The sequence below is a fragment of the Sarcophilus harrisii genome, chromosome 2 (genome assembly GCF_902635505.1).
Source record: "Sarcophilus harrisii chromosome 2, mSarHar1.11, whole genome shotgun sequence".
Classification (NCBI taxonomy): domain Eukaryota; kingdom Metazoa; phylum Chordata; class Mammalia; order Dasyuromorphia; family Dasyuridae; genus Sarcophilus; species Sarcophilus harrisii.
In genome coordinates, this window is record NC_045427.1 from 240,700,649 (window position 1) to 240,718,122 (window position 17,474).

The following is a 17,474-nucleotide window of genomic DNA, read 5'->3' on the forward strand; positions in this document are numbered from 1 at the left end:
AATAGTTGGTAATTGTATCTCACATCATGAAGTAAAAGTCAGCTTTCAGACATCGCTACTGTTAATTTAACTTCCTAGAGCTACTAGAAATAGAGATACAGCCAATCATATGGTACTACAATACTGAAACCTGACCACTGGATGGCACAACACTACTCAAGTTTAAAATGAGTTACAAACATGGTTTATTAACTGAATACTGCACAAGCTCTAATTTGAATAAGATAACAAAGCATCAAACATTTATGTCTCTAAAGTTTCATAGAACTATGCTAACATAAAAATTCTTTGTACCTATATCAATTATTGACAAAATTTGGTCTTTTCAAAATTAGAAATTAAAAGTAATTTGGCTTTAAGAAGTCAATGTTAAAATCTGTTCAAGTGATCAGGAAGGTTAATAACATTTATTTTAATTAGTAAACTGGTACTCTGGGAAGGTGGAAATCAGAAAATACTGTCCCCCTTATCCCTTTTCCTCATCAAATTTGTTGATCTTTAATTCACAAAAATCAAACTTTCAGAACTTAAAGGGACCAGAAATATGTAATCCAATTCTTTATTCCATCCATTTTACAGAAGAGAAAACTAAGACTTGATAAAGTATAGTGATTTGCTTAAGGTTACAGTGATTCAATCTAGAATTTGAACAGATTCCAAATTGGTATGCTTTATACTATAAAAGTTCCCCTATCTTAAATTTTACTAACTCACTAATAGACTTGAATAATACTTGAAAAATATCAGAATGCCTTCTATAAGGAGATTCATGTAAAATTAAAAACAATGAACAGATTAAATATGCCACTTGAGAAGGTGATTAAATCTCCTTTTTCATCCATCCTGTCTCCAACTCTTAAAAAAAGGAAAAATAAAAAATAAAAAAAGAAAGGAAGAAAAGAAAGAAAAATAAAAGCTTCAAAAGCTAATTTCATCAAATCACAAAGAGGAGAATCTTCAAAAAAGATATGATAAACAGAAAACATAGTTTTAGGCAAGAATAAAATAGTAAGAAAGTAAAAAAAAAAAAAAAAAAGTAAGGGAATTTTTACTTTGACTACTGACAAGTCTGTCAAGCAAATCTGGTAGAGTTAAACATACACTAACAACCTCCTATAACTCAAATGGAAGGCTCTCAAACAAATTTCTAAGATTTCTGTTCTATTTTATATGAATATATCTGAATATTTACTTATGTTTTTTACATATTTACTTTCTTTCATTGTAAACCTAGCCTTCAAATAATTCTTTTTCGTTCTCCAAATACTGGCAATTGCTAATAAATGATCAGAATATATACAGAAGCTCATTAATAGGTAAATTGTTTGGAATCCTCAACATATTTGTCCATAGAAGCAATGCTATAAATGGGAATTAAATTCCTTATGCCAGCTCACAAAAGCTTATTTAATTGCTAATGTAGTTAGACTATACCAAACAAAGGAACAAACTAATTTTAGAAAAGGCAGTCATGTGGTATAGAATAAGGGAAAGAGTTTCCTAACCATTTCTCAAGTATAACAAGGCCAATTCTATGAAAAATATGTTATTTGCCAAAGTCTATCTTTGTTATCATCCCACCTTACTTTCTGTACCTCATCTAGGTGCTCTGCATTCCAAATTACTTTTTCCTACTTCCAAACAAAACTTGCATAACCTAATTATAACTGACCTCAGATATTAAAAGGAAAAAAGAAACATTAATTCACATTGAGACATAACTGAATATGATATTTGAACTTTTAAAAATTACTAACCCAAGTAAAGGTGATATAATAGGGGGAATCTTTTGTAAGTACAAGTTTTTAAGTTGGGTTCTTGCCTTTAAAAAGCAAATTAATAAATAATTCATCTATACAAATGTCATATTTTATTATATCAGTCCATTAATGAATTAGTCTCTTAATCTTCAGTTACTAATTTTAAGCAGAACTTTGAACAGAAGACTAAAATTCAACTACTGTATAAAGACAGAACTTAACTAAATAAATATCATCTTGAGCTCTCTGATACAAGTAGAACAGCTAAGAAAATATTGACTTGCCTTTATGATAAATTTCATTCTTCAAAAGGCAGAAGAGTAACTGCTACTCTGGACCTATTTCTGACAAATAGGGATAAACTTTTTGTATTAGAAATTATAGGAATCTTAGAAGCAAATGACAATGCCATCATAAAGTTCAAGATAAGAAGGGGAAAGCTGGGTAAAAGATAGCTGAAAAAAAGATAGGAACTGATAACCTAACATCCTACATGATCACAAACAATTCTGCTAAAGAATAAAAGAAGCTACATAAAGATAATGATGTGGCTGCACAGGAAATTCATCAATCAACAATTTTTTTTTTAATATACAGAAGATGGAAGGAAGGACAGATAACTGGTAATGAACACAAGAATATCAGACAAGCATGTGAGAAATACTAAAATAAAGCTGAGGTTTGTGATGAATGACTCTTTTTTTTTTTCCTCTGATAGATCTTTGAGCTCATCGATGTGATTTCTCCCTCCAGTGGTGCAGATCAGAACCCATCCATGCCTTCTCATCCAATGGTACTTTTGTCCATGTCTTTCCTTCACAGGGGCAGGACAGGGTGGTCCACCCAATATGTTAGGGCCTTCCTCTAGATCTCTTGGCATCATATGCACACTGTCCTTTACTTATCCCTTGTGCTCATTATATGACCAGCCCACCTTCTTTTCCAGTTATACATCTCCTGCTGACATCCTTTTTATGCCTCTCCTCCTAAGCAATTCTTCCTTGGAAATAAGATGCAGCCTATACATGCCAACAATGCAACTTTCCATAACCCTTTGGGTGACCTCAATTTTAATTCTTCAAATATTGTAGTATTCCTTGGCTTTTGGTATATAGCATCACCAAAAGAATACTGTTATTAAAAAAAAAAATGTAACGTTTGTTTCAGAAAGAAACTTGGGGTCATTGAAAGTGCTACACATATCCTAAAGGCAATCCAACCTGCTTTCCTCCTTCTGTTTAATTCTGGGCATAGTTTATTGTCCATCCACTGTGTATGTCCAAGATATACGCATTGATGAACCAGATCTATGGGTTGTCCATTGAAATGCATATCATAGTATGGACAATAGGCAAAATTCTTTGTCCACTTGGTTTTTCCTGTGTGGATAATTATGCCAACCTCTTTAGAGTGATTTTAGATCATATTTAGGAGGCAATGTTCCAGGTCTTGATGTAGTCAGCACAATGTCATCCTCAAACAGGAACATCTGGAGAACCTCACCATCTATAGAGAATCCCTCTTCCATCTGTACAATGAGCAGGACTATCTCCATGATGGTGGCAAATATCTCTGATGAGCATACATCAACTGGTTTTAAGGATCACCTCACACGTTATCACTATGAATCACTATTAATAACCTGGTAAACCAAAAGTTCTTTCTGTTCTTATAGCTTTCAAAAAATTTTAAGTGATTTTGACAACTGGCAAGGAGACCCTTTATTGAAGGAGAAACTCTTTAAGGTGGTGTTTTGCTCAACCAAATCAATTTCTTTATAGTCAAACAATGAGCACAGTGGTATACTGTATTCTCTACACCTTTCAGTCAATTAAATAACTGTAAAGACGTGCTCTACTGTAGATTAGTATTGGCAAAAGCTTACCTATTCCCTTTCCATGCTTTCATCAATGATGCCCTCAATATATAAAATCTCATAAAAATTTTGTAGAGGTGAAAAAGTAGTCATATGGGTCAGTGGTTGCTGATATTTTTTCTCAGTTGCCTTTTTGGGGTAATAATAAGGTCTGTGACTTTTTCCAGGCATTTAGTCCTTCCCTTTTTCAGATACCTTGAGAATTAATCCCTCAATGCACTCAAAATTGAATCACCTCCAGCACAGACCTCCTTTGTGTATACTTGGTCCAGTCCAGATGCTCTTCTCATCTTTGTTTTCTTTAGTGCCATTTCCACTTCTTCCTATAGCACATCAGGGACTGTGATGTTAGAGTCCAAATGTGGTGGCTCCACTGTCATTGATGGAGAAAACAGTTTGTTATAGAAATCTTCACAGATCTTTTCCATTTTTTGTCTTTGTTGTCCTTTCAGTTTCACTTTTAAATGCCCTTGGGATGATTTTGCTTAGTTGAGTCTTTCACCAAGTTTTATGTAAACATGTTTTTCCTTCCCCTATTTCATTGTCTTATGAGGTGATATTGCTTATAATATCCTACCAACCTTCTGAGAAAGATTTTTACCTCCAAAAAATTTTAAACCTATAAACACTCTGGGTAACAAAAAAAAATAAGGGATTCTTCTTAGCTATGTGGGGGCAAGAGGAAGACCAAAGAAGAGACAGGGTTGCTAATTTAACATACATGGGATAAAAATAATAAACAATAAAGAAATGAAAGAACCAATCATATTACTTCTGTTTTTTCTAAGTAATAAAAGCTGACAGGAAAATGAAATCCAAGATAAGCTGAGAAGATTATTAAGATAAAATCTATATTCTCCTCCTCCCCGCCCTTCCCCCCCATCAGTTTAGTCACCAGTCCTGAATATAAAAGTACCGAAAGAATTTGTGGATGGATGTGACAGCAAAGCTACAAGTGATCTCAGAAAAATTAAAGTAATATGAGAGATGGTATAAGACTGTCACATTTTTTAAAAACAGGGAAAATGATTTTTCAACTATAGACTAATGAATTTGACTTTGATTTCTGAAAAAAATTATTAAAGAATTATTTTTTGTACATTTATAAAAAGAGGTCCTAAGAAACTTTATCATGTATAAGTCCATACTGATTCAGAACTGATTTTTTTTTTTTTTGGAAAGTTACTGATCTAGAACATGGGAATGCTTTTGACATAGTATATCCCAAGATATTAATAGGCAAAAAAATCTCTTAAAGTACCATTATAAACTCAAATGAAAGATATGAACCTCAGGTGAATTCAAAACCAGTGGAACAACCCAATCCAAAGAATATGTTCAACCAGTATCTAATGGAATATCCCATTCTACCTTTTGCCCTATTCCTCAACAATTTTAACCAATGATTTTTGATGATGGCATATATAGCAAAACTACAATTGAAGGAAATTGCTAATTAATGGAAGAAAGACTCAAGAAACAAACCAAAAAAAATCAAGAGATGGGTCAAATTTAGTAAGCTGAAATTTAATATTAATGAATTTCAATATCTTGTTGGGTTTTTTAAAAAATCAACTGAATAAGTGTAACAAGAAATTGTGGTTAAAAAAGACTTATTTATTATGGGGAAAAGTGTGCAATTATTAGTGGACTTCATTCTCAACATAATCCAATGGTATGATATGATAATCATAAAAGTTAATGCAATCTCAGGCTGTATTAATATAGATGGGCTAATAAGAACAACATAGGTTACTTTCCCAGTCAGACCACATCTGAAATATTTTATTAAGTTCAGAGAATATTTTAGAAAGGGACAAAGACAAAGACTTCCAAAAGACGGGAAGAAGTATATTGGGGGAAATTAAAACCATGTCAAACAAAGATCAAAGAAAAGAGTTGGTGGGGAAAGGGAAGAAACATGTTAGCATTCTTCAAGTATTGATGGGTTATCATGTGAAAAGATGAGATTCATTTGTTTGGCCGTAGGGGAAAGACCTAGACAAAGATGTGGAAAATGCAGAAAGGTAGAGTTCTATTCCATCTGAGCAAATATTTCCTAATAATTAGAAATGCCCAAAAAATAGAATAAGCAATCTAAAGAGGCAGTGAAAACCCCTTCATTAGAGGTTTTCCATTCGAAATTGAAAGGCTAAATGAATCCCATTCAGGGTTATTATAGAGTACCTATTCAAGTATAGGTTGAACTAAATGTTCTTTGACATCCCTTCCAATTCCAAGATTTCATGACTCTATAAAAAATTTTAAGTGACATATTTCAAACTGTCTTTTAAAAATTTTTCCAAAATGTCAGGAAAGTATCAAATTTGATTATCTAATATGCTATTCAAAATTTTAATTTCTAAATATAAATTTTAATTTCTATAAATATATACCATAAATATAGATATCAAAATTATATATTTCAGTGGAAAATAACTTCTTCCTAATTAGATAAAGATGTTTTACTATTAAAATAGTATGTTTAAAGAATATTTATTGCAAACTTTCTTTAATAAAATCAATTCTTACTACAAATTTTAATTGATATTATCCTTAATATTCAATTAACCTGAGACCAATAATACCAAATAATTTACAGTGCCTACAATCCCATTCTTATTTTGCTAAAACACATGAAGATCATCTGCAATATATTCTCTCATTAATTACAACAAAACTATCCTTGTATAGACTAAAATAATTTATTTTACTACTTGGGTACCTTCTGGATATAGGAAAAGCAGGACAGAAAAATAAGTTAGCCAATAAATTTTTTCTTATTTACTTTTGAGTTTGATGTGCATCCAGTGATTTGAGGACAGAGCTCCTAAATAAAAATTTTCACTTTACTTTCATTCTTTCTGCAGTCATTTAGGATTTTAGATATAATAGAGATATCACTCCTTTTTCACAGAGCTGATTAAAATTTATAAAATGTTTCACTCAATACTTTTTTAATTTTTAGTAGTAAAAGGATCAACCACTTTGCGTCCCCAAATAAAATTGTATTCAATTGTTATAATAGATTTATGAGGCCTAAGAAGCATCTAACCACTGACATTAATTATAAATATCACTTTACATTCCCACCCATTTTTAAAATCTACTGTTTTAAAAGAGTTCTTAAAATTATTTCAGAATTACAGTTTCATTTTTATTAACTATTCACCTGGACTACAGGAGAACGCTGTAATGTTGTAGTTGGCTGTACCGTTGTCTGTGCCTGAGACACTTGCTTAATTATGGTAGTTGGTGTCACTTGCCGTGCAATAATTGGTGTTCCAGGAGCCTGAAAAAGAAACCAGAATTGTATAAAGTTTCTATCAACAAGCACTTGTTAAGAATTTGCTAAATTTCAAAGCCGGTATTAAACACTGGCAATAAAATGTATATATAGTTGAGATAGGTTATTCTTGGCCTATGGAAAAAAAATCAATTCCATAAAAAATAAAGTACCAAATACTTTAAATATATATTATGAGATCATTATCTAAAATAATAGCCTTACATATTTAAGCAAACCTAACAACTATTCAAAGATTTCAATAATATTCTAGAGGCGAACAAAAACCTATTTTGCTAAAAAACAGTCTACATGATCTAGGTTTTTTCTAAATTCTAACAAATGTAAAACAAAAATCATTTTACCTACAATAAAGAAAATATTTTTTAAAATGTGAAAGTCTGAAAAATTGTCAGTTTTGCTATAAATTACTGTTAATAAAGACTAGAGAACTGCATTAAAGCAATAAAAATATTTGTTGTATTAAAAAGTATTACATAAAACAAGGGAAATAGTCACTTAAAATCTTTCTTAATATAAAATTAACAGAAGATACTTAAGCTTCTATTGATTCAGTTTTGATACTTTTCTGAAAAAAGGCTGGTGGCTAAAATGTGTGATTTAACATACACTTTTTGGCCTTAAATGGGATATTTCACTGTTCACCTTTGAAATGATATGGCTCAAGGACCAGGAGATAATTATATACTTCAACAACAATACTATATGATGACCAGTTCTGATGGACCAGGCCATCCTCAGCAAGGAGATCAACCAAATCATTTCCAATGGAGCAGTAATGACCTGAATCAGCTACGCCCAGAGAAAGAACTCTGGGTGATGACTAAAAACCATTACATTGAACTCCCAATCCCTATATTTATGCCCACCTGCATTTTTGATTTCCTTCACAAGCTAATTGTACAATATTTCAGAGTCTGATTCTTTTTGCACAGTAAAATAACGGTTTGGTCATGTATACTTATTGTGTATCTAATTTATATTTTAATATATTTAACATCTACTGGTCATCCTGCCATCTGGGGGAGGGGATAGGGGGTAAGAGGTGAAAAATTGGAACAAGAGGTTTGGCAATTGTTAATGCTGTAAAGTTACCCATGCATATAACCTGTAAATAAAAGGCTATTAAAAAAAATGTTTATTGAATTAAATTAAATTGAGAAGAGGATTGTGCAAAGGCTACATACAAAACAATTCAGCTGCCTTTGAACATGCTTGAAGATAGATCATGTCGACTGAATGGATATTATTTTGCATGTTTCTAAAGAATATCCACAGATGAAAGATTAAAAGGCAGCTCTCAAAAAAAAAAAAAAAGAAAGAAAGAAAGAAATGATATGGCTCAGGTAATAGAAAAAGTTGTTTTCAAGTTCTGTACTAGTGCCCATTTTAATCATTAGCAATTAATCTCAAAACAGATGCAGATAACTCTAATCAAAATTATAAAAGAGACAATGTCTTAATATAATCTCCCCTTAAGACAAAGTGTTCCATTGGAAAAAACTTGGATCCCCACAAAATAATCAATCATAACTTAGAATTTTAACATTCTTCTATATTTATCAATATAGAGCGTACATGATTTTAATTCTTGTATATAAAGCTTACAAGAAGCTAATCAAATATACATACAATCTTGCATACTTATTTAGAAGCACATATTAAAAATGAACTGCACAGTTAATTTCCATTTAATTGGGAGTTCTTAGTTAACTCCATACGATCTAAATGTTTAAAGCAGCTACAAAGTGGCTGTACCACTGCCATTACTATCTAGCCAAATTTTCCAACTTTTAAAAGCTAAAAGGTGTTTTTTCCAGATAGCTCAAACCAGGTTCCCAGTTCCTGACTTGCAATGATAAATAAAGTGCTACAACACTTTAAACATTTGTTGATTTACCTACCCAACTCCATTTAAGTGTCAAAAATAACTATTAAGAAAATGTTCTACCTAGAACTCTCAACTTGAGTCAGAACTAGAATTGACAAAATAGGTAGCTGTCTAGGATATGGCATTTTAAAATACCATTTTAGGTTTTGCAATACAAGAGTACATATTTCAGTATGTATAAGTTGTAGGTGTCAAAGTGAAGACTCAAAAGTTTATGAAGGACAATAGCACAGGGCAATTTTCGAAACTTGCCTAGAGTAAACAGATACTTTTAACAGCTCTGTAGTATCAGTAAAAACATCTGAACAACTTTCAAGAGTCTCCTTTGGCTTTCTAAGGTATAACTTTCTATGATCATTGCCACTCTTTGAATAATGTCAATTATCATCATTAGATTATAAGTGTAGAATCTATACTGAATATATCAAAAGCAAATTCTATCCATGAAAAGTTGCAAAAAATATCACTATTGTTAATTTTATTTTGCTTCTAATTTACATATTAATTTCAGGGATGTTTTATCTTAAGTTCTGATTGCTGCTTAATTGGTAATAGGCATCCTCACAACTTTAACATTCTCTAAAACCTCTCCTCTCACATACTTCCACCCCTATTTAATAAACAAATGATCAATAAAGAGATAAAATGACCTATAAATAAACAAGTGGAATGAACTGCTTTTTAAAATATTTTGTGAATATTCAGCCTCTAATTTAGCAGAGTACAGCAGAAAGAATATCACATTCAAAGTAGAGAATCTGGGTTTGAATTTCAAATCTACTACTCAGTACTACCTCTGGATAATCTGCATTGGCATATTCAAGATATCCAAAAAACAAACAAACAAAAACTAGAGTAAGTTTTCCAACCAAGTATACATTTAACTAAATGACTTCCCAGAAGCCTTATAACTGAAATTCTGTGATCATAAAAAAGTCACTTCCCCAGTGACTCTCAGTTTCCTCATCTGTAAAATAAAGGGGTTAGACCAGAAAATTCCTCTAGTTTAATATGCCTTGCTTTAAGAATCAGAGTCAAAAAGGAAAAAAAAGAAGGAAAGAATCACAATGGGTGCTAGGTCTAACTCTGGGAAATATCCCTTTAGTTTATTCCCAACAATAGTACCATGAGGTATCAACAGTTCCACTTTATGCCAGTTTCACAAGTTTTGAGTTAAATGTCCCAAGATCTTAAATTAATATTAGAATAACTTTTTAGAAGAGGTATTTTTGGAAAATCTGTGCTCATTTGAAAATAATCAGAAAACCTGAATATTGTGCTGATACTCTATAAGTAAGGAAAAGAATTCAATATTTTGGGTTGAATCCTTAAAGATTTGGTATATTTTGAGTTGGATACTTTAAGAACTCTAGGAAGAAAACCATAGCCAAGGATAGTGCTGGTTAAAAGGTCACAAAAGAAGCCATGTTTTGCAGTACTAGAAATGTGAGAACAAGATGATATTTCACAAAGATGAACAGGAAACAATAAAATATCCGAAGTACACTCACCTGCACAGTTGATATCTGAACAGGAGGGGCACTTGTGGGAGTTGCAGGGCGTGGTGCCATGGTATTCTGAGGCTGGGACTGAGCATGGGCCTGTGCCTGCATCTGTGCCAAGGTCTGTTGAGGAAGCATTAACAACTGTCCATTCTCACTTCGAATGAGGACCATACCTACAGAAAAAGCAAAGTGTAATCAAGAAAAGTAGCTTCTCACTGCAGACATGATTTAAAAAAATACTTTTATCAGAAGGCTACCAAAGGCAAAGCTAACAAATCGGGATGGAGAGAGGGAATAGGGAGACAGAGACAGAGACACAAAGACAAAGAGATGTCTTTAAAAAAGTAAGTTTGCTGAACTCTTAAAAATCATTTTAAATATAAAATTTTAACTTTCTAAATTCCATTTTTATTTGATTAGTTTTTTCAGAGGGTTACAGAATTTAAATGGCCATTTAACATTATTTACATAAATTTAAGAAATAAAACAAAAGAAGACCCTCCTTGTTTAGATGAAAAGCCTGCTAAAATTAGTACATCCCTAATTTGATCTACTAAATAGTAATAGAATGGTAGAAAGAACATTAGATTAGGAATCAAGAGACCTAGACTCTGGTCCTAATTTTTGATATTAAGTGAAGTGACTTAAGCAAATCACATATCTTTTTCTAACCTCAGTTTTTTCATCTATAACAAAATGGTTGAACTAAATCACCTTTTCATTTCTAAGCTTTTGTGATTTTACAAAATTTGCACTAGCTTACTCACATTTCTTTCTCCTTTTCCAGCCAACCATACCTGCGCTTTGACTTTATCAAGAAAGTTAAAAATATATATAACCCCTGCAGCAAATTCATTTTTGAGTTTCCCCATAGACAGAGCCCCATGAAATCCAAACAAAATGAAAAGAGAAGGGAGAGTTACAGTGTATTCGATTTGTTTTAGGCCTACTATCTAGCTCTCTCTGAGCCAAATGCCTGATTTCTCTTAGGAAAAGGCCATGTGGTTTGGTGCTTATCTTTATAGTTGAATATGGTTGAATATATTTACTCAACACTGAAAATGCTCAAGGACTAAACAGAAAAGAGTTCAAAAAAATGAGTTTTTATGTATGGTTTCTCATTTCTTTAGTTAAATCATAGAAAAAGAAAATCCTATCCATCAGATTTGACATTTAAATCATAAGTTCCATTAGAAACAATAACAAAATTGTCTAACTTTTAAACTTAATTTCCCATAACAAAATTAGTAATGAAACTGCAAGAAGAGAACTATAAAAGTCATAATCTTTCTCAAGTGAATCCACAACAGATGGCTCAGCATTGTGTTACACCCCAACTGAAAAATCAAATAGGGAGGGAAATGAGGCATCTCCAATTCAGTGAAACAGATAACTCAAATCCAAATCAACTGGACCAAGGGGGAAAAATAGACCTTAACACAAACTCTCCAGCTTTCTCCTCATCCATCTTCTCCTCATCCACGAAGAATGGAAATTGCATCCTCCACAGGACAAAAGTAAACTTAGAAAGCTTGACTCTTCAATCAAATAAAAGTTGAAGAAATCTAGAAGTTTTATAAGATGATCTTATAACATAATTCTATTTCTTTCTAAACATTTTATAGATCGTACAAATAATAAAGAATCTTCCAAGTATTAAAAAGCTCTTATCAAAAATTTAATATTACCTCTCATTAAAACTGTTTCCTTCCCTCCTCTTATCCCCTTTGCCAAATATGAGAAAATAAAATGCAATAAAAATAAACAGTATCGTTCCCCCACAAAATTTATATTGGATATTTTTCATCTCCTTTTAAAATGTCATAAGTAAAGAAATACTTAAAGTTTTTCAAATAAAGTATGAAATAATTTAAGTTTACACTGAAAGACCTCTAACATCTTTGTCCCTGTATATGGACCATATTAGAATTCATATATAATTCTCTAACAAGAAAAAATGTGGTCATTCAACTAAATACATTACAGCACATTTTCTGATTTAGAAAATGAGGGAAAAAAAGTAGTCATACTTTACTTGATTATCTTTAAATACACAATAAAAAGCCATATCCTTTTCCTTATGATTAAGTGAAACCTATTAATTTGTAATTAAAGTTTTGTTTAATGCTTAAAAACATTTAACTCATTTTTGTGATTTTTTGATTTCTCCGATCTACTTTTTGTTAGTTTGCATACATAAACCTTAGTTTAAAAAAAACTTTTTTAAAGTAAAACAATAGCTCTGTAAAAACTTATCAAAATATTTAATACATGAAATCACCACAATCACAATTCTAAAGAAATTATTATCTAAAATTTTCTGGCTTTACCTATACCAAATAATGACTATTGTTGAAATCAGAAAAGTATCAATGAAAAGATGGGTTTTTACCTAAGTCTATGGGTTAACAGGAAAAGATTGGTGACATACTAAGAGAATGAAATCAAATTACAATGTCTCAGGCACAAATACCCAGATATATAAATGAGAAAGAGTTAATAATTAATATATTTATTTTGTGGCCAATTTTTGTGACATTCTTACCAATGAAGAATTTTAATAACTGAAATTTTTAATTTAAAAATTATCAGCCCACAAACAGAACTAGGAAGTTCTATCCCATGTAAATGGAATGAAGTAATATAGTAAGCAGCATCTTTCCTCCCCACTCATGTCTTCAATATATTACTATCACTAACATTGAAAAAAAAATAAATTCAAGTATATATATGTCATGCTAACAAAATTATCACCAATAATATTAAATATCATGCTTTAAAGATATACCATTCAGGACTTGTAAATCATTTAAGTTATCAAGTAGTAGAAATTAATTTTGACATGATCAATTGAAACCATATCATAAATCTATTAAAAATAAACATAACTGTTATAAAATATAACAATTTTGAGCTCACATAATTTACCTTAATAATTTAAGATGAAATATTTCATCACTAACCATATACTATAAAATATAGACTAGATGCATTTTACCTATTTTCTTTCCTCTTGTTAAAACCAATACTAGATACCTCTATTAAGTATACTGTACACTTAAAATTACTTTCCCCACAATTAAAAAAGGACAATTAGAAGCAATTTAAGCTAATATAATTATCTTTTTAATTCAGGCAGGGATAAGGGACCTTTTTTCTATAGAGCAGAGATTTTTAACCTTTTTGTGTGTCATGGACCCCAGTGACAATTAAGTGATATCTATGGACTACTCAGAATAATGTTTTTTAAATGCATAAAATAAAATACACAGGCAATCTGGAATTATGCCCCAAATGTTATCAAACTGTGCATACCCTTTGACCCAGCAGTGCTACTACTGGGCTTATACCCCAAGGAGATACTAAAGAAGGGAAAGGGACCTGTATGTGCCAAAATGTTTGTGGCAGCCCTGTTTGTAATGGCTAGAAACTGGAAAATGAGCTAAGTGAAATAAGCAGAACCAGGAGATCATTATATACTTCAACAATGATACTGTATGAAGATGTATTCTGATGGAAGTGGATTTCTTTGACAAAGAGACTTAATTCAGTTTCAATTGATCAATGATGGACAGAAGCAGCTACACCCAAAGAAAGAACACTGGGAAATGAATGTAAACTGTTTGCATTTTTGTTTTTCTTCCCAGGTTATTTTTACCTTCTGAATCCAATTCTCCCTGTGCAACAAGAGAACTGTTCGGTTCTGCACATATATATTGTATCTAGGACATATTCAACATATATAGGACTGCTTGCCATCTAGGGGAGAGGATGGAGGGAAAGAGGGGAAAAATCGGAACAGAAGTGAGTGCAAGGGATAATGTAAAAAACTACCCTGGCATGGTTCTGTCAATAAAAAGTTATTATTAAAAAAAGAGAGAGAGAGAGAGAAAGAGAAACCACTTCTGGAAAAAAAAAATACACAGGATTACAAAGGATACCAATTATACTGAAATAGAGTTAACAAAATATTTTTTAAAACAAGTTCACTGATCCAGATTAAGAATTGCTAGTCTGGCAAAGGATAAGTGGAAGAGGAGATACTGCTAAGGAGAAAAAAAATCATGATTAAAAGATATAAACAAAGAGTTCTCAAGAGAGTACTTATAAACAATTAACAACTGTATGAAAGAATACTCCAAATCACAAAAATAAGAAAAATGTAAATCAAAACAACTGTAAATACAGTAAATTAGCAAAGAAGAAAAAAGTTGGGAAATTTATGTTCCAGGGTTTGTTGGAATACAGGCATACTAGTCCTGTTACCAACCACTGTTGGTAAAGGTGTGATTAATACATTAGTACAATTATTTTAGAAAGCAATTTGGAATTATGTAAATAAAATGCTTAAAATGTCCCTACCCTTTGATTCAGAGATTTCACTACTCTACATATTAACTCAAAGAGGTCACCGGTAAAAAGAAAGTCCCTATATACACCAAACTATTTTTAACAGCTTTCATGATATCAAAGAATTGTAAACCAAAGTAGATGTCCAACAAGTGGGAGGAATAACAAAACAAATTGTGGTATATGAATACAATAGACTATTTCTATACTATAAAAATGACAATTATAAATAAGAGAAAATATCAATGTAAATTGATGCAATTAGCAGAGACAAAATAACAACATACACAATATTACACAATGCACACTATGACTATGTAAACGGAGAGAGAGAGAGAGAGAGAGAGAGAAAATCAAGAGTGAATGTTGCAAAATTTTAAAGAACAAGCATAGATCTAAAAAAGATGTGAAGATGTTCCTATACTCCCATCTCCCTTTGCCAAAGCAGGAGATACACTAGTGTTAGACATTAAATTTTTTTTTAACTTTTTCAGCATACTGGTCTGCTATGCTGATTTTTTTCCCTCTATTTTTTTTACTCTGTTGGAATTATTTATTCCAATAAGGCTGCCTCCAGAAAACCATCACGTTACTCTTTAAAAAAAAAAAAAAAATCACTATTTTTACATGGGATGTCTCTTGGGGATGGGGAGGGAGGAAAGGAAAAGATACTGGAAGACAATCTCATGATGTTAAAAAAAAAAAAAAAGATATCAATAAAAACATTTTTATGAGGTGGGGGATTCAAACACTACAAAAGATTTTTTTTTTCAAAAAAGGAAATAATTTAATAAATTCATCTTTTGCCTTTCCCTTTTCTAAGAGAAAGGCAACCAGAAGTTTATATGCACCTTGTTTTCAAATTATTAATGGAAACAAAACTTTATTTTAAAAAGCAGCAGGTATTTGAAAATATTTTACATATTATAGCCAGTTAAAAGATTTAAGAGAGGAGAACATACTGAAAATAGAGGGAATAGTAAATAGAAATACAGTTATGAACAAAAACACAAAATAATAAAGGTGAAAAAAGATGGATGACAAAATTAGGGGGGGTTGAAAAGAATACAAAGGTAATGGGAATAAAAGGAAGGAGGAAGCAAAAAAAAGATTCAGTAGGTTCTAAGATGTTACAGATAAAGCCATTTCGTGAATTGCAATATCCAAATTGTATACACTCTTAATTACTAGATAAATATCATCTTACCCCACCAACCAACCAAAAAACAACCATATTTTACCCACAGTCAATCCATATTACCCTTCTTCCCACCAACACACCCATACATATATAAATACATACATTACCACCACTAATGAAAACAATCAGCACACTATCTTCAATTAACAATTCCATCAGGTGATTACAAAAGTATATACTTTTTTTTGTTTGTTTTTTTTTACTTCTCAGAATAATCATACATGTCCAACCCTATCTCCACGCAGATCCCTTTTTCATTTTTCACAGATCAGCTCAGTTCTACCTCCAGTCCTCAGGTGCTCTCATATATACAAACACATGTTGTTCAATCCTGCTTTACTCTTCATGACACCATTTGGAGTTTTTTTTTTGGCAAAGGTACTAAAGAATTTTCTTCTGAGGTCCATTTTACAGATGAGGAAACTGAGGTATACAGGATTAAGTTATTTGTCCCAAGTCACACAGCTAATAAATATCAGATTTGAAATCAGGAAGATGAGTCTTCCTCACTCCAAGCTCAGCATTCTAACCATTGTATCCTGTAAACCCACAGAACATCATTTTACCCAATTCCCCATTCTCTCTTTAAAGCTAATCCAGTTTCCTCAGAAAAATGTCCTTCCTCTCTCCTCCCCTCCCCTCCCCCCCAGTTCCCTACACAAAACACTTGTGAGTCTAAACAAGACTAGATAGAACAGAAGCAGCTGGCTTAGGCATAGAGTCAGGGAGGCTAAGTTGAAATCTTATTTTCTTAGTTTACTATCTGTGTCACCAGGCACAAGTCACCTAAATTTTTTGTGCCTCAATTTCATCATGTGTAAAATGGAGATAACTCTAGTATCTCAAGTAAAACAATCTATGCACTGTATAAGTGTCTGAAATAATGGTGATGATGATGATGTATTTTCCTTCAGTAACAAGAAAATTTAACTTATCAAGAAAAATTTAATAATTCTTATTAAATTGAAATATTTCCTTTTATTATCATAAGTTTTAAAATTTAAGATATTATAAAAAGGTTTCTCATTTAAAATAAGTATTATTTAAAATAAGTAATTACACTAATTAGGTTATCTAGGAACATATACCATTTATAACATTTCTTCACTAGGAAAACAAATTCTTGATTCTAAATAATCAATTTACAGAATTCTGGCATATAACCAGTTTTGCAAATTGGGAACTGGCAGTTCACTTAGTCACCAAGCTTTAAAGAGTTATCCCCCACTTATCATTATCCTTTAATTTTTATTTTAATTACTCATTAACCATTCTTTGTATCCCCTCAATTGTTCTTTATCCTCAAATGTTCAGAAGATTCACTCTTAATGGAAAAGCAAAAATAATTTACCTGGAGAAATTATTCTCTATATTATGGTAGCCAAGACCAGAACATCATCTCTCCTGCCAAAAGACAAATGCCAGAGAGCCATGAATGTTCTCTTATCTCCATTCTAATTCTATGAACTGCTGCTTTAATTTAGCATCATAACTAAATAAAAATAGGCATATAATGATAAAAGTAGTAGTAGATTATAAACTAATAATATTAATTCAATAATTCAGAAATTAATTATGTTATCA

The 17,474-nt window shown here is 31.5% G+C and overlaps 1 protein-coding gene across 1 annotated transcript in view; it reads right to left on the reverse strand.

Annotated features, from left to right (window-relative positions):
• The window catches only part of TAF4 (TATA-box binding protein associated factor 4), a 151,441-nt gene that overhangs the window by 27,545 nt on the left and 106,422 nt on the right, over positions 1-17,474 (reverse strand). Inside the window, exons 3-4 of the mRNA XM_031951715.1 lie at positions 10,346-10,512; positions 6,809-6,928 (exon numbers count right to left, since the gene is read on the reverse strand). Coding sequence (XP_031807575.1) covers positions 6,809-6,928; positions 10,346-10,512 — 287 coding nt within the window. The remainder of the gene's footprint in view (positions 1-6,808; positions 6,929-10,345; positions 10,513-17,474) is intronic.